The following is a 21,913-nucleotide window of genomic DNA, read 5'->3' on the forward strand; positions in this document are numbered from 1 at the left end:
TCCCTCTGTGTGTAATGACTCTATATAATATATAGGAATATATCCCTCTGTGTGTAATGACGCTATATAATATATAGAAATAGATCCCTCTGTGTGTAATGACTCTATATAATATATAGGAATATATCCCTCTGTGTGTAATGACGCTATATAATATATAGAAATAGATCCCTCTGTGTGTAATGACTCTATATAATATATAGGAATATATCCCTCTGTGTGTAATGACGCTATATAATATATAGAAATAGATCCCTCTGTGTGTAATGACGCTATATAATATATAGGAATAGATCCCTCTGTGTAATGACGCTATATAATATATGCGTTTCCCTTTTTGTATTGTATTACTGAAATTAATTAACTTTTTGATGATATTCTAATTTATTGAGATGCACTTGTGTGTATATATATATATCACCACTAGTGATGCGCGCGCACCACCATGCTTGGGAGGTCGGGACTCTTAATGAGTATGTCGGATGCTGGGACGTGATTGACCCAAGTATAATGGAAGTCAATGGGAAATGGAAGCTTTTTTCCAGACGACCTTTTGAAAAAATGCTTGAGTTCCCCATTGACTTCCATTTTACCCTGTACACGAGTTGATTCCGTCGCAGAGTCTGACTGCTCATTATGACTACCGAGCATGGTAGTGCCCACTCATCACTAGTTACCAGTACTGACCACCCGAGCATGGTAGTGCCCACTCATCACTAGTTACCAGTACTGACCACCCGAGCATGGTAGTGCCCACTCATCACTAGTTACGAGTGCTGATCACCCGAGCATGGTAGTGCCCACTCATCACTAGTTACCAGTACTGAGCACCCGAGCATGGTAGTGCCCACTCATCACTAGTTACCAGTACTGACCACCCGAGCATGGTAGTGCCCACTCATCACTAGTTACCAGTACTGACCACCCGAGCATGGTAGTGCCCACTCATCACTAGTTACGAGTGCTGATCACCCGAGCATGGTAGTGCCCACTCATCACTAGTTACCAGTACTGAGCACCCGAGCATGGTAGTGCCCACTCATCACTAGTTACCAGTACTGACCACCCGAGCATGGTAGTGCCCACTCATCACTAGTTACCAGTACTGACCACCCGAGCATGGTAGTGCCCACTCATCACTAGTTACCAGTACTGAGCACCCGAGCATGGTAGTGCCCGCTCATCACTAGTTACTAGTACTGATCACCCGAGCATGGTAGTGCTCACTCATCACTAGTTACTAGTACTGACCACCCGAGTATGGTAGTGCCCGCTCATCACTAGTTACGAGTGCTGATCACCCGAGCATGGTAGTGCCCACTCATCACTAGTTACCAGTACTGACCACCCGAGCATGGTAGTGCTCACTCATCACTAGTTACTAGTACTGACCACCCGAGTATGGTAGTGCCCGCTCATCACTAGTTACAAGTGCTGATCACCCGAGCATGGTAGTGCCCGCTCATCACTAGTTACTAGTACTGACCACCCGAGCATGGTAGTGCCCGCTCATCACTAGTTACTAGTACTGACCACCCGAGCATGGTAGTGCCCGCTCATCACTAGTTACGAGTGCTGATCACCCGAGCATGGTAGTGCCCGCTCATCACTAGTTACCAGTACTGAGCACCCGAGCATGGTAGTGCCCACTCATCACTAGTTACGAGTACAGAGCATCCGAGCATGGTTGTGCCCGCTCATCACTAGTTATGAGTACTGAACACCCGAGCATGGTAGTGCCCGCTCATCACTAGTTACGAGTACTGAACACCCGAGCATGGTAGTGCCCGCTCATCACTAGTTACGAGTACTGAACACCCGAGCATGGTAGTGCCCGCTCATCACTAGTTATGAGTCTGCAGCCATTGATCATCTGAACTGCATGAAAGTACAACCCGCAGCATGCCTTCATAGCCCATGCCTGTTAAAGGGGTTGTCCTGTTTGAAAAATTTGAATAGCTCCACATTCGGCTTGTGTCCAGCACAGAAGAGCGTTTCCTGTGTCTGCATGTGACCAAATCTGTGCGCATTAGTAGATTAGCCGGCACCCAAGCTGGGGTGTAGACTGGTAGGGGGCCGGCTGAGCAACAGAAATGAGCAACCAGTGAGCCCCCTGCACACGGCCGCCACCTGGAGAGGAGGATGAGCCGCTGCCACACTCCTCCTCTGAGAACAAAAGGATCAAGGATCGGGCATGAAAATTCAACATGCCCAATCTTTGTTCTCTCCAACATGAAGGGAAGAGAATCAAGATTTAATATATTTGGGGCCTTTAATTGTAAGAATAGTTGAACTCTCGTACTACTGAGCTACACTTATGGAAGAGCTGTAAAATATATATATATATATATATATATATATATATATATATATATATATATATAATGCTGCACAATTCATAGACTTTACAATAGGGCTGGGTGCAATAATACCGCACATAATCGTTATACTTATGGCAAGCTGTAAACAAATAACATCCTGGTCATCTTGACAATTTGTAATAACCCAGTACATGTTACTTTTAGGAAACTTGGCCAATATCCTTCTGTTTACATTGTGCAACAAAATTCTGTTTTGTTTTTTTCCTTTTTTCCTTTTGTAGCATTGATAATGCTTTTACAATTATTTTTTCCTTATTTTTTATTTAATTTTATATATTTATACTTTTTTTTTTTTTTTTTAGGATGTATGCTTGTATAACTAGTTTTCCTTTTTCTTTTATATTTTTTTATTTTTCACTTTTTTTTAGCATTTATGCTTCTGTAATTATTTTTCCCTTTTTTTATACTTTTTTTCCCTTTTTTTGAGCATTTATGTCTGTATAAATAATCATTTTCCATTTTTTTCTTTTATTTCCTTTTTTTTGTTTGCTTTTTTTAGTATTTGTGTTTGTATAATTTTTCAGGTTTACTTTTTTTTTCACTTGTACAATTATTTTTAACTTTTTTTTTCTTTTTTTTTTTTTTTTTTCATTTTTTGCTTTTATGCTTTTAGAACTTTTTTTCTTTTCAATTTTTTATTTTAAACATTTATGCCTGTATAATTATTTTTCCCTTTTTTTTTCTCTTTTTTTTCTCCACTTTTTTTAGCACTTTTTTTTTAATTTTTCCTATTTTTTTTTTTCTTTTTTTTTTTTTTTTAGCATTTATGCTCATATATTATGTCTGGGTTTTTTTTTAAAATAAAATAAAATTTAGTTTTTTAGCTTTTATGCATGTATATTTAATTTTTTCTTTTATTTACATTTTTTAGCATTAATGCTTTTATAATTTTTCCTATTTTTTTCCCCAGTTTTCTTTTTTTTAGCATTTATGCTTTCATCATTATTACTTTTCCTATTTTTTGTTTTAATTTTTTTTAGCATTTTATTTACATTCTTGTCCAAAATTTAATACGTATAATTATTTTTTTCCTTTTTTTTTCCATATTTTTTTAATTTAATTCAATCTTATTCTTTATTTTTTTTTGTAATTATGTAAGTCTTTTTTATCCCTACATAATTGCACACGAGGCGGCTTTAACCTGCCCTCTGTGACAATCCAATCTTCCCTGAGTCTTAGCAACCACGGCCAGAAACGATGAAAGAATACAGTCAATCGGATGACACGTGCATGGAAAGGGTTAATTTAATTACGAAATGCCTCTCGAAATGCCAAAAATGTTGCTTCGTGGCTGGCGGGCAATAATGGGTGTAGTTGTACTCTCTCATCTGCTTTTGATTCCTGAAATATTGCCAACAGGAGGAATAGTCTGCAGCTCCTCTGCAGGGCTAAGCGTTTCCATGGTAACAGACAACAAGCAAACGCTGTCTGTTCGGATCCTGCCATCAGACCCTGTCTTCTTGCTAATCTGTTCCATTTCTTTAATGCTATACAATTGGTAAATGTATAACTGTAGTCTGACTACAGAAGGTTTGTTTGTAGTCTGTTACCGTGGAAACACGTTTGAATTGTTGCTACAATGATGCCAGAGTTCTATCACAGCGCAGGATGTGCTCTCTATTTATTTTTATTTTTTTTTTGCAAAATGACTTAACTTTCTCATGTGACCAGATGTTTTTTGACCCAGAAGTGAAGTTCTAAAATGTTTTTATTTATTTTTTTGCAGGTTTTAAAGCCACAGACGTTGTCAAACACTACATTAAAGTGACACCACCCAATGGAAAAATCCTTAAATGAATTAGAGGGCAGCGTCGCAGGGGAGTCCAGCCGTGATCTGCTACCGGAGCCCACCTCCCGCCCCACGTGGGGCAGTAAAGTGCAGTACATCCTCGCCCAGGTCGGCTTCTCTGTGGGTCTAGGAAACGTCTGGCGCTTCCCTTACCTGTGTCACCAGAATGGAGGAGGTAAGACCTGCGGCGTCTGTATGGCTCACGCCACCGCCCGTCCACACGCGAAATGTCAGCTGAACTTGTCTTACCAGTACCTGCACGGGGACCTAGTCAGGAGCCCATCGTCATGTATCCGTACGTGTGCACGCCTTTATTGACCTACACTATCTGTACTCCCTCCGGGTGGTTTTCTTTTTGCCATGTGAGCGGTGTAATAGATCCAATCCCAGGGTTATTACAGTTCAGGCTCATGTATAGTCATATTCTTGTCTGTCCATCCGGGGTTAATGGAAACAGCAGCACGGCAAGAGAGCAGTGGCGTAACTAGAGATTGATGGGTCCCTTTGCAAAATTTGGACAAACCCCCCCCTCCTCCCCCATCCCTGCATGTTGGTCAGATATATGGGCCCTTGTAGGGTTCTTAAATCTATATAGATGCACATGTCCCCATTCTGGTCAGTATGTCCCCATCATGGTTTATAGGTCCCCATCCTGGTGAATATGTTTTCTTCCTGCTAAATAGGTCCCCATTCTGGTCAGTACATCCCCATTCTGATCAATATGTCCCCATTCTGATCAATATGTCCCCATTCTGATCAATATGTCCCCATCCTGGTATATAGGTCCCCATCCTGGTATATAGGTCCCCATCCTAGTGAATATGTGCTCTTCCTACTATATATGTTTCCATCCTGGGCCACTCCTGGTACATATGGCCAAATCCTGGTGAATATGTCCTCTTTCTGCTGTATATGTTCCCATTCTGGGCCGTTTCTGGTCAGTATGTCCCCCATTCTGGTCAGTATGTCCCCCATTCTGGTCAGTATGTCCCCCATTCTGGTCAGTATGTCCCCCATTCTGGTCAGTATGTCCCCCATTCTGGTCAGTATGTCCCCCATTCTGGTCAGTATGTCCCCCATTCTGGTCAGTATGTCCCCCATTCTGGTCAGTATGTCCCCCATTCTGGTCAGTATGTCCCCCATTCTGGTCAGTATGTCCCCCATTCTGGTCAGTATGTCCCCCATTCTGGTCAGTATGTCCCCCATTCTGGTCAGTATGTCCCCCATTCTGGTCAGTATGTCCCCCATTCTGGTCAGTATGTCCCCCATTCTGGTCAGTATGTCCCCCATTCTGGTCAGTAGGTCCCCCATTTTGGTGAGTAGGTCCCCCATTCTGGTGAGTAGGTCCCCCATTCTGGTGAGTATGTCCCCCATTCTGGTGAGTATGTCCCCCATTTTGGTGAGTATGTTTGGGGTTTTTTTGCCGTTTATATATATATTTTATATATATATTTTATATATATATATATATATATATATATATTTCCTTACTTACCCCATTGTTTCTTACATTTTCCCACCCTCCTTTTTTAATTTTCTGTTATCCCTTTAAATGTTGAAAGATCAATAAAAAAAGATCATTTTTGCCTTTGGGTTTCATTTAAAATTCTGGATTGTTTTGGCTTTTACAGGCTTTTTATTTCCTTCCACATTATACTTTGATTTGGTCTGTGGTCATAAATCAGCTGACAGGAGCTCAGAAAATGATCATCAGAGCGAGCTCACTGACAGATTCTCAGCTAGCTCATTCTGCAGCCAGCAAAAGACAGTGAGAGCACAGATGCTTTAGAATGTAAACTATGATGAGCTCAAAACAAGACTCAGAGCAAGCTCACTGAGAGATTCTCAGTTAACTCATTCTGCTATAGAAGGCAAACTTTGCAAAAGTTTTAATGAAACCAATTGTATATATATATATATATATATATATATATATATATATATATATATATATATATATATATATATATATATATATATAAGAAATAAGAAACTGTGCAGCACAGAAGCTTTAGAAGGCAAACGGAGAGGAACTCGGGGGAAAAAAAATCGGAGCGAGCTCACTGACAGATTCTCAGTTAACTCATTGTGCTATAGAAGGGAAACAATGCAACATTTTTAATAAAACCCAATTACAAAAATGATTTTTAGCTCTGAATAAATATATTTAAGAAAAAGAAACTGAGAGGAGCTCAGAAAAGGAGCACCAGAGCGAGCTCACTGACAGATTCTCAGCTAACTCATTCTGCTATAGAAGGTAAACAATGCAACATTTTTAATGAATCCCAATTACAAAAATGATTTTTAGCCCCAAATACATAGAATTAAGAAAAAAAATAGGGTTTCCAAAGATGAATAACTTTTTTCAGGATGGTCTGATGACTGATGGGATGCTTTGCTAGACTGGCTGATTTGCTGTGATCACATCGCTGTCCGTTCTTTGTCTTGCAGGGGCCTTCTTATTACTGTACTTCCTGTTACTCCTCCTCGTCGGCATCCCCCTCTTCTTCTTGGAGCTGGCTGCCGGGCAGAGTATTCGTCAGGGAAGCATCGGGGTCTGGAAGCACATTAACCCTCGGTTAGCTGGGATCGGCTTTGCTAGTTGCGTGGTAAGTCACAGCCCCAGAAATATGAAATCTGGACACAGTCGCAAATGGTTCAGAAGACCCTAGAAATCAGCTCCGATCATCCACACTTCAAAGCAACCCCAGGTACAGAAAGCTGTGCATCTCTGCTCCCTATCACAACAGCGCCCCCTGGTGGAGAAAGCTGTGCATCTCTGCTCCCTATCACTGCAGCGACCCCTGGTGGAGAAAGCTGCGCCTCTCCGATCCCTATCACTGCAGCGCCCCCTGGTGGAGAAAGCTGTGCCTCCGCTCCCTATCACTGCAGCGCCCCCTGGTGGAGAAAGCTGTGCATCTCCATTCCCTATCACTGCAGCGTCCCCTGGTGGAGAAAGCTGTGCATCTCTGCTCCCTATCACAACAGCGTCCCCTGGTGGAGAAAGCTGTGCATCTCTGCTCCCTATCACTGCAGCGACCCCTGGTGGAGAAAGCTGTGCATCTCTGCTCCCTATCACAACAGCGCTCCCTGGTGGAGAAAGCTGTGCATCTCTGCTCCCTATCACAACAGCGCTCCCTGGTGGAGAAAGCTGTGCATCTCTGCTCCCTATCACTGCAGCGCCCCCTGGTGGAAAAAGCTGCGCCTCTCCGCTCCCTATCACTGCAGCGCCCCCTGGTGGAGAAAGCTGTGCATCTCCGCTCCCTATCACTGCAGCACCCCCTGGTGGAAAAAGCTGCGCCTCTCCGCTCCCTATCACTGCAGCGCCCCCTGGTGGAGAAAGTTGTGCATCTCCGCTCCCTATCACTGCAGCACCCCCTGGTGGAGAAAGCTGTGCATCTCTGCTCCCTATCACTGCAGCGACCCCTGGTGGAGAAAGCTGTGCATCTCTGCTCCCTATCACTGCAGCGACCCCTGGTGGAGAAAGCTGCGCCTCTCCGCTCCCTGTCACTGCAGAGACCCCTGGTGGAGAAAGCTGTGCCTCCGCTCCCTATCACTGTAGTGACCCCTGGTGGAGAAAGCTGTGCATCTCTGCTCCCTATCACTGCAACGACCCCTGGTGGAGAAAGCTGCGCCTCTCCGCTCCCTGTCACTGCAGCGACCCCTGGTGGAGAAAGCTGTGCATCTCCATTCCCTATCACTGCAGCGTCCCCTGGTGGAGAAAGCTGTGCATCTCTGCTCCCTATCACAACAGCGTCCCCTGGTGGAGAAAGCTGTGCATCTCTGCTCCCTATCACTGCAGCGCCCCCTGGTGGAGAAAGCTGTGCATCTCCATTCCCTATCACTGCAGCGCCCCCTGGTGGAGAAAGCTGTACATCTCTGCTCCCTATCACTGCAGCGCCCCCTGGTGGAGAAAGCTGTGCATCTCCGCTCCCTATCACTGCAGCACCCCCTGGTGGAGAAAGCTGTGCATCTCTGCTCCCTATCACAACAGCGCTCCCTGGTGGAGAAAGCTGTGCATCTCTGCTCCCTATCACTGCAGCGCCCCCTGGTGGAGAAAGCTGTGCATCTCTGCTCCCTATCACAACAGCGCTCCCTGGTGGAGAAAGCTGTGCATCTCTGCTCCCTATCACTGCAGCGACCCCTGGTGGAGAAAGCTGCGCCTCTCCGCTCCCTGTCACTGCAGCGACCCCTGGTGGAGAAAGCTGTGCATCTCCGATCCCTATCACTGCAGCGCCCCCTGGTGGAGAAAGCTGTGCATCTCCGCTCCCTATCACTGCAGCACCCCCTGGTGGAGAAAGCTGTGCATCTCTGCTCCCTATCACTGCAGCGCCCCCTGGTGGAGAAAGCTGTGCCTCCGCTCCCTATCACTGTAGTGACCCCTGGTGGAGAAAGCTGTGCCTCCGCTCCCTATCACTGTAGTGACCCCTGGTGGAGAAAGCTGTGCATCTCTGCTCCCTATCACTGCAGCGCCCCCTGGTGGAGAAAGCTGTGCATCTCTGCTCCCTATCACTGCAGCGCCCCCTGGTGGAGAAAGCTGTGCCTCCGCTCCCTATCACTGCAGCGCCCCCTGGTGGAGAAAGCTGTGCATCTCTGCTCCCTATCACAACAGCGCTCCCTGGTGGAGAAAGCTGTGCATCTCTGCTCCCTATCACTGCAGCGCTCCCTGGTGGAGAAAGCTGCGCCTCTCTGCTCCCTATCACTGCAGCGCCCCCTGGTGGAGAAAGCTGTGCATCTCTGCTCCCTATCACAACAGCGCTCCCTGGTGGAGAAAGCTGCGCCTCTCCGCTCCCTGTCACTGCAGAGACCCCTGGTGGAGAAAGCTGTGCCTCCGCTCCCTATCACTGTAGTGACCCCTGGTGGAGAAAGCTGTGCATCTCTGCTCCCTATCACTGCAGCGCCCCCTGGTGGAGAAAGCTGTGCCTCCGCTCCCTATCACTGTAGTGACCCCTGGTGGAGAAAGCTGTGCCTCCGCTCCCTATCACTGCAGCGCCCCCTGGTGGAGAAAGCTGTGCCTCCGCTCCCTATCACTGTAGTGACCCCTGGTGGAGAAAGCTGTGCCTCCGCTCCCTATCACTGCAGCGCCCCCTGGTGGAGAAAGCTGTGCCTCCGCTCCCTATCACTGTAGTGACCCCTGGTGGAGAAAGCTGTGCATCTCTGCTCCCTATCACTGCAGCGACCCCTTGTGGAGAAAGCTGCGCCTCTCCGCTCCCTGTCACTGCAGCGCCCCCTGGTGGAGAAACGTAGTATTACATGGCAGCATAACCTGTAGCTAACACCCCTCGTCTTCCTCCCCTCACTTAGGTCTGCTCCTTCGTAGCTCTTTACTACAACGTCATCATCGGATGGAGTCTGTTCTACATGTTCAATTCTTTCCAGTACCCGCTGCCATGGCAAAAATGCCCTGTCCTGACCAACGAGACCCACGCAGGTATGTACAGCGAGGAGGGGGAGACTGTACCAGGAGCCCAAAGTGTCTTTTAAAGGGGTTGAGTACCGGGAAACTCGACAACCCTCATTTCCCGCAAACCCTTCCATATTTGAGAATACCCCTTTAAGACTCTGTCACACGGCGTCTGTTCTGGGGTCTCCAGCCCTTCAGGTAATAACGTTCTCGCTGTGTTATAGAATCCGAGTGTGCCAAGAGCTCGGCCACCACCTACTTCTGGTACCGGAAGGCTCTGGACATCACCGACTCCATCGGGCCCTCCGAAATGAACTGGCCCATGACCGGATGTCTGTTCTTCGCCTGGTTCCTCGTGTGCGGAGGGATGATCAAAGGAATCAAGTCTTCCGGGAAAGTAAGAAGAGACCTGCTCACATTCCCACCAAGGCTGTGTGCACACGCCGCAGAAAGCTTCTGCATGAAATCTGCGCCTTCTGGCGGAAAAAAGCACCAAAGACATTGGTTGGAAGGGCTAAAAAAATGCAGGAAAAAACGCCCCAATAATTCACACGCCGCAGATTATCTGCACCAAATCTGCAAAGAAAATAAAGCAACGTGCGCACACAGTTCAGAAATCTCATAGACTGCTGGACTCAGGATAGGCAGGCAGAGGCCGCAAAACACGCAGCAACATCTGAATGTAAAAATGCACCGTGTGCACACAGCCTTACTCCTCCATGCTACACGGATAAGCAGCTAATACTTTTTCTCTCTATATTTATCTTTTTCTTTTTCTTTTTCTTTTTTTTCTTTCTCTCTCTCTCTGCCTGTCTTTCTTTCATTTTCTATCTTTCTTTCTTTCATTTTATAATAATAATAATTTACTCATTTATATAGTGCTATTAATTCCACAGCGCTTTACATACATTTTCATTCGTTCATTCTTTTTCTTTTTTTTTCCTTATCTTTCATTCTTTCATCTTCTTTCCTTCTTTTCTTTCTTTCTTTTTCTTCTTTCTTTCCTTACCTTTCTCTCTCTTTTTCTTTCTTTCTCTCTGTTTCTTTCTTTCTTTTTTTTTTTTTTCTTTCTGTCTTTCTTTCCTTATCTTTCTTTTGCTCTTTCTTTCCTTATCTTTCTTTCGTTTTCTTCCCTTTTTTTATTTTTACTTCTTTGACTATCTTTGTCTGACTTTCTTTCTTTCCTTCTTTCTTTCTTTCTTTCTTTCTTTCTTTCTTTCTTTCTTTCTTTCTTTCTTTCTTTCTTTCTTTCTTTCTTTCTTTCTTTCTTTCCTTTAATTTTTCTTCTTTCTGTCTCTCTGTCTGACTTTCTTTCCTTCTTTCTTTCATTTTCATTCATTCGTTCTTTCTTTTTTTTCCTCATCTTTCATTCTTTCATCTTCTTTCCTTTCTTTCTTTTTGTTCTTTCTTTCATTACGTTTCTTTCTCTTTGTTCTTTCTTTCTTTCTTTCTTTATTTATTTATTTATTTTTTCTTTCTTTTGTTCTTTCTTTCCTTATCTTTCTTTCGTTTTTCTTCCCTTTTTTTTTTATTTTTACTTCTTTCACTCTTTGTCTGTCTGACTTTCTTTTTCTTTCTTTCATTTTCTTTCCTTCTTCCTTTCTTTTGTTCTTTCTTTCCTTACCATTCTTTTTCTTTCTCTTCCTCTCTTTTTTGTTTTTTTTTTTCACTTTCTTTCTTTCTGTCTGTCTGTCTTTTTCTTTCTTTCGGTCTTTCCTCATCTTTCTTTCGTTCTTTCTTCCCTTTTTTTTTTTTTACTTCTTTCTCTCTCTTTGTCTGACTTTCTTTCATTTTCTTTCCTTCTTTCTTTCCTCACCTTTCTTTATCTTTCTCTCTTCCTCTTTTTGTTGTGTTTTTTTTTTTTTTAACTTTCTCTCTCTCTCTCTCTCTCTCTCTCTCTCTCTCTCTCTGTCTGACTTTCTTTCTATCTCTCTTTCATTTGCTTTCCTTCTTTTTTTTCTTTCTTTTTCTTTCTTTCCTTTTCTCTATTTCCTTATCTCTCCTCTTTTTTTTCCTTTCTTTCTCTTTCTTTTTCTTTCTTTCTCTTTCACTCTTTTTCTTTTGTTTGCTTTCCTTCTTTTTTTCTTTCCTTTTCTCTTTCTTTCCTTATCTTTCTTTCTTTCTTTTTTTTTCTCCTTCCTTCTCTTTTTTCTTTCTCTCTTTCACTTTTTCTTTTTTTCTTTCTTTCTTTCTTTTTCTTTTTTTTTCTTTCTTTCTTTTTCTTTCTTTCATTCCATGTGCGTAAAATGGTGAAAAAAAAATAAAAGAAATATTCCACCATTGGGTTTTGTTTCTCCGGCGCTCGTTGTGGCAGCCGGATTCCTCAGGTCTTGATGACGCCAATAACATTTATTAGCATTTGTAGAGGGTTACAGAGCAGTTGAGAATCTTCTGACCTCCGCTTGCTCCTGTGTCTTCAGGTGATGTACTTCAGCTCCATCTTTCCCTACGTCGTCCTGGTCTGTTTCCTCATCCGCGGGCTTCTTCTGGACGGTGCCATGGACGGGATCCGAATCATGTTTACACCAAAGGTGCGGTTTGGGGAATATACATTGCGCCCCTCCTGTCCGATCTCCACGGAGGAGATGCACGGGGGCTACTAATTCTTATAATTCCAGAAAATGTTATGTTTTCTTTCCCCTTTTCAGCTGGAAATCTGGGGGAACATCCAGGTTTGGCGGCAGGCGGCCACCCAGGTCTTCTTTGCGTTAGGCCTCGGATTCGGGAGCGTGATCGCCTACTCCAGCTACAATGATCGGCTGAACAACTGCCACTTCGATGCCATCCTGGTGTCTTTTATCAACTTCATGACCTCCATTCTGGCAACACTGGTCGTCTTCGCTGTTCTGGGATTTCGCGCACATGATATTGCACAACAGTGTTTTTTGGAGTAAGTGGGTCTTTTTCTCATTGCTGCTAATGTGTATAAGGGTCTCCTGGGCTCTGCCCTCGCGGAAGCGGAGTCTCCTGGGGCTCTGCCCTCTCGGAAGCGGAGTCTCCTGGGGCTCTGCCCTCTCGGAAGCGGAGTCTCCTGGGGCTCTGCCCTCTCGGAAGCGGAGTCTCCTGGGGCTCTGCCCTCTCGGAAGCGGAGTCTCCTGGGGCTCTGCCCTCGCGGAAGCGGAGTCTCCTGGGGCTCTGCCCTGGCGGAAGCGGCGTCTCCTGGGGCTCTGCCCTGGCGGAAGCGGCGTCTCCTGGGGCTCTGCCCTGGCGGAAGCGGCGTCTCCTGGGGCTCTGCCCTGGCGGAAGCGGCGTCTCCTGGGGCTCTGCCCTGGCGGAAGCGGCGTCTCCTGGGGCTCTGCCCTGGCGGAAGCGGCGTCTCCTGGGGCTCTGCCCTGGCGGAAGCGGCGTCTCCTGGGGCTGTGCCCTCGCGGAAGCTGAGTCTCCTGGGGCTGTGCCCTCGCGGAAGCTGAGTCTCCTGGGGCTCTGCCCTCGCGGAAGCGGAGTCTCCTGGGGCTCTGCCCTCGCGGAAGCGGCGTCTCCTGGGGCTGTGCCCTCGCGGAAGCGGCGTCTCCTGGGGCTGTGCCCTCGCGGAAGCGGAGTCTCCTGGGGCTGTGCCCTCGCGGAAGCGGAGTCTCCTGGGGCTGTGCCCTCGCGGAAGCGGAGTCTCCTGGGGCTGTGCCCTCGCGGAAGCGGAGTCTCCTGGGGCTGTGCCCTCGCCGCACCGGAGTCTCCTGGGGCTGTGCCCTCGCGGAAGCGGAGTCTCCTGGGGCTGTGCCCTCGCAGAAAATGTTGGGGTAAAGAAGCATCGGGCTTGGGGAGTTTCAATGCCCGATGGCAGCTCACTCCTCCCTAATGCAGGCATATGCACTCTCTGACAAACTGAGAGTGCATGTATATGGAGGATCCGGGTGCAATAAGTGTCACCTAACGGATGACTATGTGATATGAATACACACTGCTCACCTCCCACCCCTGAGGACTTGCCCAGTATAAAATAACCACACACTTTGCACTGACAACATAACGACCTGTCTTTAAAGAGAATCCAAGCTGTTCTGCAGCAGCCGCATGGAGCTGTGCAGTGCAGCGCTGTGCAATGTGTTTACATAGCGGCCGTTGGAGCAAATAGCTGATCGGTGGGGGTCCTGGATAGGGATAGATGGTCAATACCGAAGCCATAGGTTCCCTATATCACACCCTTGCCTACTCGCCAGCTTTGCCTGCGACGCTCTTGGATTGAAGGATGATGGGGGTGATTGTTTTATTGCACACACGTATTTCACTTTTTTTCCTCTAATTTTTCCAGAAACCAGGATAAGATCAGAGATTTGCTCAAATTTGGCATTTCCTTTGACCTTCCCGCACCATTGGAGAACCTGACCAGTGCGGAGTACAGCGACTGGTACACGAGAACGGACAACGTGACCGACCTGGCACAACTCGGCATCACTAATTGCCGGATAGAAGACGAGATGAACAAGGTGCGAGACTTCTCCGTGACGCGCTTATGTGCGCCTATTTTTGATATTTTTTTGGGGTAAACTTTCCGCTCTCTTCCCTTTGCAGGGTGTACAAGGGACGGGCCTGGCGTTCATCGCCTTCACGGAAGCAATGACCCGTTTTCCCGCCTCCCCATTTTGGTCGTTATTATTTTTCCTCATGTTGCTGAACCTGGGTCTCAGCACTATGTTCGGAAACATGCAAGGAATCATCACCCCGCTGCTCGACAACTTCTCGTGTCTACGCAAGAGGAAATCCCTATTCACAAGTGAGAACTTTATTTATGTTGCCGACATATTCCGTAAGGCGGTACGGAGATTGTCACCATTCACATCAGCATCTGTTCTGTCCCAGCTTGGGTGGGGGGAGGGGGTTATGCTTCCTTATTAAAGTAAGTGTCAATAATGGGTATGATGGCAGCTGGCAAAAAAGAAAGACAACAAAAAAACCCCAACTTAATAAAAGGTATAAGTCTTCAGGCAAAGTGATAGCACTATTAGAATTCAATTAGTTACTTTATTTCGATCCCCCAAGTAACAACACGTTTATTTTTGGTGCTCGGAGATCGAAAACAGCACCACTACTACTTTTCTATTTTGAGGATCGATCAGGGATACCAGCAGTCAGACCACCACAATCAGAAAAAGATGGCGCATCATGCAGAGTTTGAACTTCTGAATTTAACGAACTTCTGACTCAAGGACATATCAGTAACACATTTGTTATTGGTACTCGGAGATCGCAAACAGCACCGCTACTACTTTTTTATTTTGAGGATTGATCAGGGATCCCAGCAGTCAGACCACCACAATCAGAAAAAGATGGCGTATCATGCGAAGTTTGATCTACATTTAACAAACTTCTGACACAAGGACATATCAGTAACACGTTTGTTTTTGGTCCTTGGAGATCGAAAACAGCACCGCTACTACTTTATTTTGAGGTTCGATCAGGGCTCCCAGCAGTTGGACCACCACAATCAAACGAAGATGGCGTATCATGCGGAGTTTGATTTTGGAAATTCAACAAACCTCTGACACAGGGACATAGCAGTTTCTCTTTATGGTGGTCTGGTAGCTGAGACCCCTTCCTATAAGGGGGACTTCCTCTGTATTACATATGAATTCTGTTCTTCCTTTCATTCACGTTGTGTTTCTTGCCCGTTTTAGTTTTCTGCTGTGTATCTGGTTTCTTGATTGGATTGATCTTCATTCAGCGATCTGGATCCTATTTCGTCTCCATGTTCGACGACTATTCGGCCACCCTGCCTCTCATCCTTGTGGTGATAGCTGAGAATGTGGCCGTGGCCTGGGTGTACGGGGCGGACAGGTACCCATCTTTATCCTATTGTTATATTATTCGTTTGATCCTACACTGATTATCGTAGGGTACATGTATTCCTGGGGTCCCATTAATCATTGAGACTGAAAATATAGATAGAGATAGATATCTGTGTGTGTGTGTTTTAGCCTCTCTCAGGAAAGTCAGACTGTCTCAATAACTTGTCATGTGGCCTTGGGCATCAATTCTAGCTGACAATGATGACGCCTCCTGCTGGTCACAAGTGGAGTTATTGTCTGCTGAGGCATGGCATCCAACTCTTCTTGAAGGGCGGCCCTCAGGTCATTGAGGTTTTGGGGTACAGAGTTACGGCCTCTACTTGGCGACTTAGCTGATCCCATAGGTTTTCTATGGGGTTCAGGTCTGGAGAAAGTGCAGCCGCTTCATTTGAGGTTCCCCAGTCTCTAGCAGCCGTTCCCTAATGATGTGACCTCTATGAGCTGGAGCATTGTCCTCCATGAAGATGACATTAGGCCGTTGCTGTTCATGCGGAGGGACAATGTCTGGATTAATGATGTTATTCCAGGAGTAGGGGCTGTCACTGTAGTAATCACACAGTGTAGGGTCATTCTGTACTGACTAGACACACTGGCCCACAGTAACACCACCACCAAAGGCTCGTCTGGTGACAACAGTGGCTGATGGACAGCACTCTCCTTCACGTCTTCATCATTGTTGGCAGCCATCATTTCTTCTCAGCATGAATTTACTTTCATCAATGGCCAGCATGTAGGCCACTGGTCCCTGGTCCAGTGTAGATGACGCCTGTGCCTGGTGGTGTGGTCAGGTACGTAGATGACATCTGTGCCTGGTGGTGTGGTCAGGTACGTAGATGGCGCCTGTGCCTGGTGGTGTGGTCAGGTATGTAGATGACATCTGTGCCTGGTGGTGTGGTCAGGTACGTAGATGGCGCCTGTGGTTGGTGGTGTGGTCAGGTACGTAGATGATGCCTGTGCCTGGTGGTGTGGTCAGGTACGTAGATGGCGCCTGTGGTTGGTGGTGTGGTCAGGTACGTAGATGATGCCTGTGCCTGGTGGTGTGGTCAGGTATGTAGATGACGCCTGTGCCTGGTGGTGTGGTCAGGTACGTAGATGATGCCTGTGCCTGGTGGTGTGGTCAGGTATGTAGATGACGCCTGTGCCTGGTGGTGTGGTCAGGTATGTAGATGACGCCTGGGCCTGGTGGTGTGGTCAGTAACCTTTCAGGTCATCTAGCATGCAGATCACACTGATATAAATGGTTTTGAATGGTCTGATGTGACACTTGGTGCCTCTCACCTCCCTTAAATGTGCCTGGAGTTGTGTGGCATTCATCATCCGGTTCTGCAGGGCATTGTTCTCAATGAAGCGGTCATCAGTCTTGGATGTTGCCAAAGGACGTCCACTTCTCTGCCTTCCTGTGTCTCTTCCAGTCTCTCTGTATCTCTGTACAACCTACTGGTGACACTCTAAGCTCAGTGACTACTTTCGTCTGAGAACATCCCTGCTTGAGGCCTCGCAATGGCGCTGTACTGCTGATCAATTATTAGGTGTCGTCTTGGTCTCATGATGAGGAGGACGGTTTAATATCAATACTAATTGAACCTCAAAATGTATTGGGAGATTAATGGAGTAAATTTTGCCATTAAACTCTTTGTTAGAGAACAGCAAGTTGTGCAAAAAGTCCTGAAACAATGAACAGTTGGGCATGTGCGCCTAAAAGATTAGAGAAGATCACATTAAGGTCACCGGAAAAGGTTAGAGGGCATTTTAGGGTCATCCTGAGACTTCACCTTAATGTTTTGTGAGTAGTGTATGTATGTGTGTGTATATTAGCACTTGGCCACCAGATGGCGGCAGATCTCAAAATGCCAAATATAATACCGCCTCAATTCTGCCTGTCATATAAAATCCTAAGTATACGACGCCACAATACAAACTTAAAAATAAAATAAATAATACTAAATCCACATAAGTAATATTTTTCTGTTTACTGACAAGTTGTGGGTTTTTCGTCTTTTTTTTTTTTTTTTTTTTTACAGTCAAAAACAGAGGAATCTCTGTGTTCTGTACCTTTCTTACTTACCTGCGTGTGTTTTTGGCTAAAAATCACTTTTACAATTGGGTTCCATTAAAAAAAATGCACCATTTGCTTTCTATACTTGTTTCTGGCTGCAGAAGGAGTCAACTGAGAATCCATCAGCGAGCTCATTCAGATTGCTATGGGGCATCTAACTCCTCTCTGTGGATTTACAGCCACAGAATACATGCAGCGAAACAAAGAGGTTGTAAAAAGCTACATTTTTAATAAAACCCATCTGCAAAAAATGATTTTAGCCCCCAAATAAATGGTAAAAGGAAAAAAATCAAGGTAGGGCAGAAAGATGGACGTGTGACTTACCTTTTCTCATTTGTTTTCAGATTTATGGACGACATTGAGGGAATGCTGGGCTACCGTCCGTGGCGGCTGTACAAGTACATGTGGCAGTACTTCAGCATCCTGGCCATGATCGGGCTATTACTCGCCAGTCTGATCAGGATGTGCATCGAGTACCCCACGTATCAGTCCTGGAGCATGGAGAAGGTAAGACGGCGCCGCCGTGCCATACTGGGATCATGGCGAGAGCGGACAAGTCCGGTAATCAGATCATTTTGGTAATCCTCCGCACACCCGGGGCAGTTTAGATGTCTCAAACATGGGTTTCACCATTGTTTTTTTTTTTACTAGTCCCCCTTAGGGAACTTTAAGCCGATTATAGTCCGATCGCTTGTGCTGTACAGATCAGGGCCTCAGCGTCAGCACCGCTCTGTACTGCAGAAATACTGATCCGTGAATACCGGCACTCGGCAGGAACTGTCATGATATTCCATCGGCGCCCCGCGATCACATCACTGGTCTGCCAAAGACGGTGGGGAATCATGAGCTCCACACCGGCGCACATTAGATCCCGCTGTCATATTTTTTGATTTATAAGACGCACCGGATTATAAGACGCACCCCAAATTTAGAGGTAAAAAAAAATGGGTGCGTCTTATAATCCGGTGGTGTCTTACTGGTAGGGGGGTGGCACATGTGGTGAGCAGGGTCACAGGAGGAATGGGCGGTGCTGGAGTAGGACTATGCTGCGGGCAGTGCTGCGGATGTCCCAGATGCTCGCTCCGGGCAGTGCTGCGGGTGTCCCAGATGCTCGCTCCGGGCAGTGCTGCTGGTGTCCCAGATGCTCACTCCAGGCGGTGCAGCAGTTGTCCCAGATGCTCACTCCAGGCGGTGCAGCAGTTGTCCCAGATGCTTACTCCAGGCGGTGCTGCGGGTGTCCCAGATGCGCACTCCAGGCAGTGCTGCGCGTGTCCCAGATGCTCGCTCCGGGCGATGCGGTGGGTGTCCCAGATGCTCACTCCAGGCGGTGCTGCGGGTGTCCCAGATGCTCACTCCAGGCGGTGCAGCGGGTGTCCCAGATGCTCACTCCAGGCGGTGCAGCGGGTGTCCCAGATGCTCACTCCAGGCGGTGCAGCGGGTGTCCCAGATGCTGGCTTGGGTGGTGGGGCGGGTGTCCCAGATGCTCAGTATAGGCGCTGGGAGGCAGGCAACAACATCCAGGCTTCAAAGAAATGGCAATGGGAGTCAGCACGTGCACAGACTGAGCCATTGGCTCAATGACTAGCTGAGATCTCATCTGCGCACGCGCCACCTCCGGGAGCCATGTTCCTTATGTCCGCTGCTGGGAGATCAGTGGGCTGGAGTCAGCACGTGTGCAGATGAGATCTTGAGCTGAGTGCTCAATCTGTGTATGTGCCGACTCCGGGCGCCATTATTTGAAGCCAGCACTGCCATTTTCAAGATGGCCCCTGCCTCATCGATCGCAGCATTGCCCCCGCCTCCTGTGACCCCTCTCTACCATTTCCTGGTAAGCTGCATTTGGATTATAAGACGCACGCCTCGTTTTCCTCCCAAATTTTTGGGAGGAAAAGTGCATCTTATAATCCGAAAAATACGGTATCTAGTTAACAGGCGCAAGTGGATCTTTGATCCACCTGCGCCTGTTAGCTGCACATGTTGGCTGATCGGATCCGTCGACGTGTGGGGAAACATTTGGGCTCGCCACCCAAGTCCACATTAAAGGGATAGACCTGATGTATGACATACCTTTTATGTCATAGGTCGTGAAGGAGTTAAGTGGACTGAAACAGACGGGATTGGAGATGACACTGAGCATGGCTGTTTGGACTTTAGTGTTTACACAAAGGGAAAGGGGTCTTCTTCAGTCACTTTGGATGTTATGTAGTTTATTATGTTGGGGATGGGTGTCACAAAGCTATTACTAACGAGTGTATATTGCATTTTTAGGCAGCAGAAGAGAAGTTGCAGTATCCCCCGTGGGCGCTGGGCATGCTGATCAGCTTGATGATATTGGCCTCCTTGCCCATCCCTTGGGTACTCCTGAGTGAAACCATACAAGACTGGTTAAAGAGGCGGAAGTCAAAGACGTACGGGCAGTGCGAGTACACACCGGGCTGTACTGTGGACGAGGTGCTGGAACCCATCGGTGAGGGCACCCCAAGGTGCGGCAACGGCTACCTACACGTGGAGATGGAAGATTTGGCCGAGAGCGGCCAGCTGCTCAACGATGGAGATGAGGAGGACAATGACGATGTAACGGGATGAACGCAGGGACTAGGACTAGATCAAGATCACTGAAGCACCTTCACATGATATCCGATCATTCAGGTGGTGCCCAGCGGACCAGCCGGGGGTTTACCGGTCACAGTGGTGCCATATTGAAAATCATACTGTGCCAACGAACCGGGGGCCGGGTCCTGCTCGGCCTCAGCTGCTGCCGCCAGTATTTGCAGTTCCTACCTCTCTCCCCCCAGTGGAACAAGTTGATAAAACAGCAAACACTCAGCACTTATCACCGGATCGGAGGAGCCTTTACCCGGCGCCGGGAGCGGATCTGGTGATGGTCAGCGCCATCTTACTTTTCATGTTACTGATCCTATCAGGATGGGACCTACCTGTTACAACATCTTTGTATTGCACCGTATGTCATGTGTACTTTTTATTAATTCGCGATAAAAGAGACTATATATATACATATATTATATATGATATTTTTTTTTATTTCTCTTTTTTCTCTTTTTTTTTCTTTTCAAAATGCTTGAAAGATAATACTGAAGAACAAACGGATTATCGATTATTGCCGGACCGGTACTAGAATATTCGGATGGACCTGTAGATAGTATTATTTATGGCTTTTAGGTGTAAATAATGTGTCCTTTTTTTTTATAGCGTAAGGTTTTTTGATTTTATTCGTCCCGCGAGCCATTGTGGAAGTCCTCAGTGTCATGTACGACGCGCGCCCAGGTCTGTATTGTACAAGAGGGATCCTCGGTTCTCTGCCAATCATGGTGCTTGATGTGTTTGGTTTACTCACTCTTCGCCTCCCGACCATGAAGTGTCTCGTGGATTTGGGGTCCTACAACGGATTTGCATTGCAAAGGGTTAAATCTGCTCTAAAAACACACAGAAATAATTGACTCGCTGCTGCTTTCGAATCTGGACAGAAATTTCAGCTACGTGTGAGCACACCATTCATTCACCTAAATGTCCGGACTGGCCACACTCGTCCTGACCCAAAATCATCAACTTCATTGGCTGCTCAGTTCGGGGTCAGGAGACCCGCGGTCGGTCCGTACTCCGGCCATGAATATACACATATGACTTTGTCCATTCATCTCATCTTCAAAAAAGGGTCTATTCACAAGTGGCAAATCCAAACTAACGGACCTGACTTTTCGGCGGAGAAATTGCTGCAATATGTCCGCCACGTGGGAATGGGGCTGTCCTAATTTTTTCAGCTCTAATACTTTTCAACTCAATGCATTCCTAAAGGTGCAAAGTCTGTGTGACCCGGGGACACGTCGCCCAATCACTGTAACCTGTCCACATATGACTGAAGTTTAATGTGTGACTGGACATCAATGTGCATTTTTGTAATAAATTATATGCTTTCATGATTCGCCATCAAGTCATTAATTATTTTTTCCTTGAATCCCTGTTTAGATGGACTAGTTCTATAACAAAAAAAGACAGTTGCACTATGTAATGCTTTAACTTCAGACTGCAACTGTCTTTTCTTGTTACTATGTCATGTCCAGTTTTGCACCTGTTCAGACCGCATGTTGGGAGTGCTTTTTTTTATATATATATATATATATATATATATATATATATATATATATATATATATATATATATATATATATATATATAGATAGATATAGATATAGATATATATATATATATATATATATATATATATATATATATATATATATATATATATATATATATATATATATATGTAGATATTATATATATATATATATCTATATATATAATTGCCTTATTCTGTCTGTCTGTCTTGCTCCAAAATTGTGTCCTTACGGTGACACAAAGCTGATTGGCCGCTGGGCTCGCCATGGCCCCGCCCCCCCACGGATTGGTCGCTCGCCTCGGCCTGGCCCCGCCCTCCGCATGGATTGACCGCTCGCCCCGGCCCTCCGCACACATCGCCAGACA

The 21,913-nt window shown here is 46.3% G+C and overlaps 1 protein-coding gene across 5 annotated transcripts in view; it reads left to right on the forward strand.

The window, feature by feature from the left end:
• The window catches only part of LOC142256871 (sodium-dependent neutral amino acid transporter B(0)AT2-like), a 51,414-nt gene extending 30,066 nt beyond the window's left edge, over positions 1–21,348 (forward strand). For all 5 annotated transcript variants that reach the window (XM_075328818.1, XM_075328816.1, XM_075328820.1 and 2 more), the window contains exons 2-12: positions 4,108–4,345; positions 6,622–6,779; positions 9,475–9,601; positions 9,799–9,971; positions 11,995–12,105; positions 12,223–12,464; positions 13,821–13,995; positions 14,081–14,282; positions 15,184–15,343; positions 17,755–17,917; positions 19,679–21,348. In XM_075328818.1, coding sequence (XP_075184933.1) covers positions 4,159–4,345; positions 6,622–6,779; positions 9,475–9,601; positions 9,799–9,971; positions 11,995–12,105; positions 12,223–12,464; positions 13,821–13,995; positions 14,081–14,282; positions 15,184–15,343; positions 17,755–17,917; positions 19,679–19,996 — 2,016 coding nt within the window. In that variant the 5' untranslated portion in view covers positions 4,108–4,158 and the 3' untranslated portion in view covers positions 19,997–21,348. The remainder of the gene's footprint in view (positions 1–4,107; positions 4,346–6,621; positions 6,780–9,474; positions 9,602–9,798; positions 9,972–11,994; positions 12,106–12,222; positions 12,465–13,820; positions 13,996–14,080; positions 14,283–15,183; positions 15,344–17,754; positions 17,918–19,678) is intronic.
• Positions 21,349–21,913: the final 565 nt, after the last annotated feature.

This window comes from Anomaloglossus baeobatrachus, chromosome 11 (genome assembly GCF_048569485.1).
Source record: "Anomaloglossus baeobatrachus isolate aAnoBae1 chromosome 11, aAnoBae1.hap1, whole genome shotgun sequence".
In the NCBI taxonomy this organism is placed as follows: Eukaryota; Metazoa; Chordata; class Amphibia; order Anura; family Aromobatidae; genus Anomaloglossus; species Anomaloglossus baeobatrachus.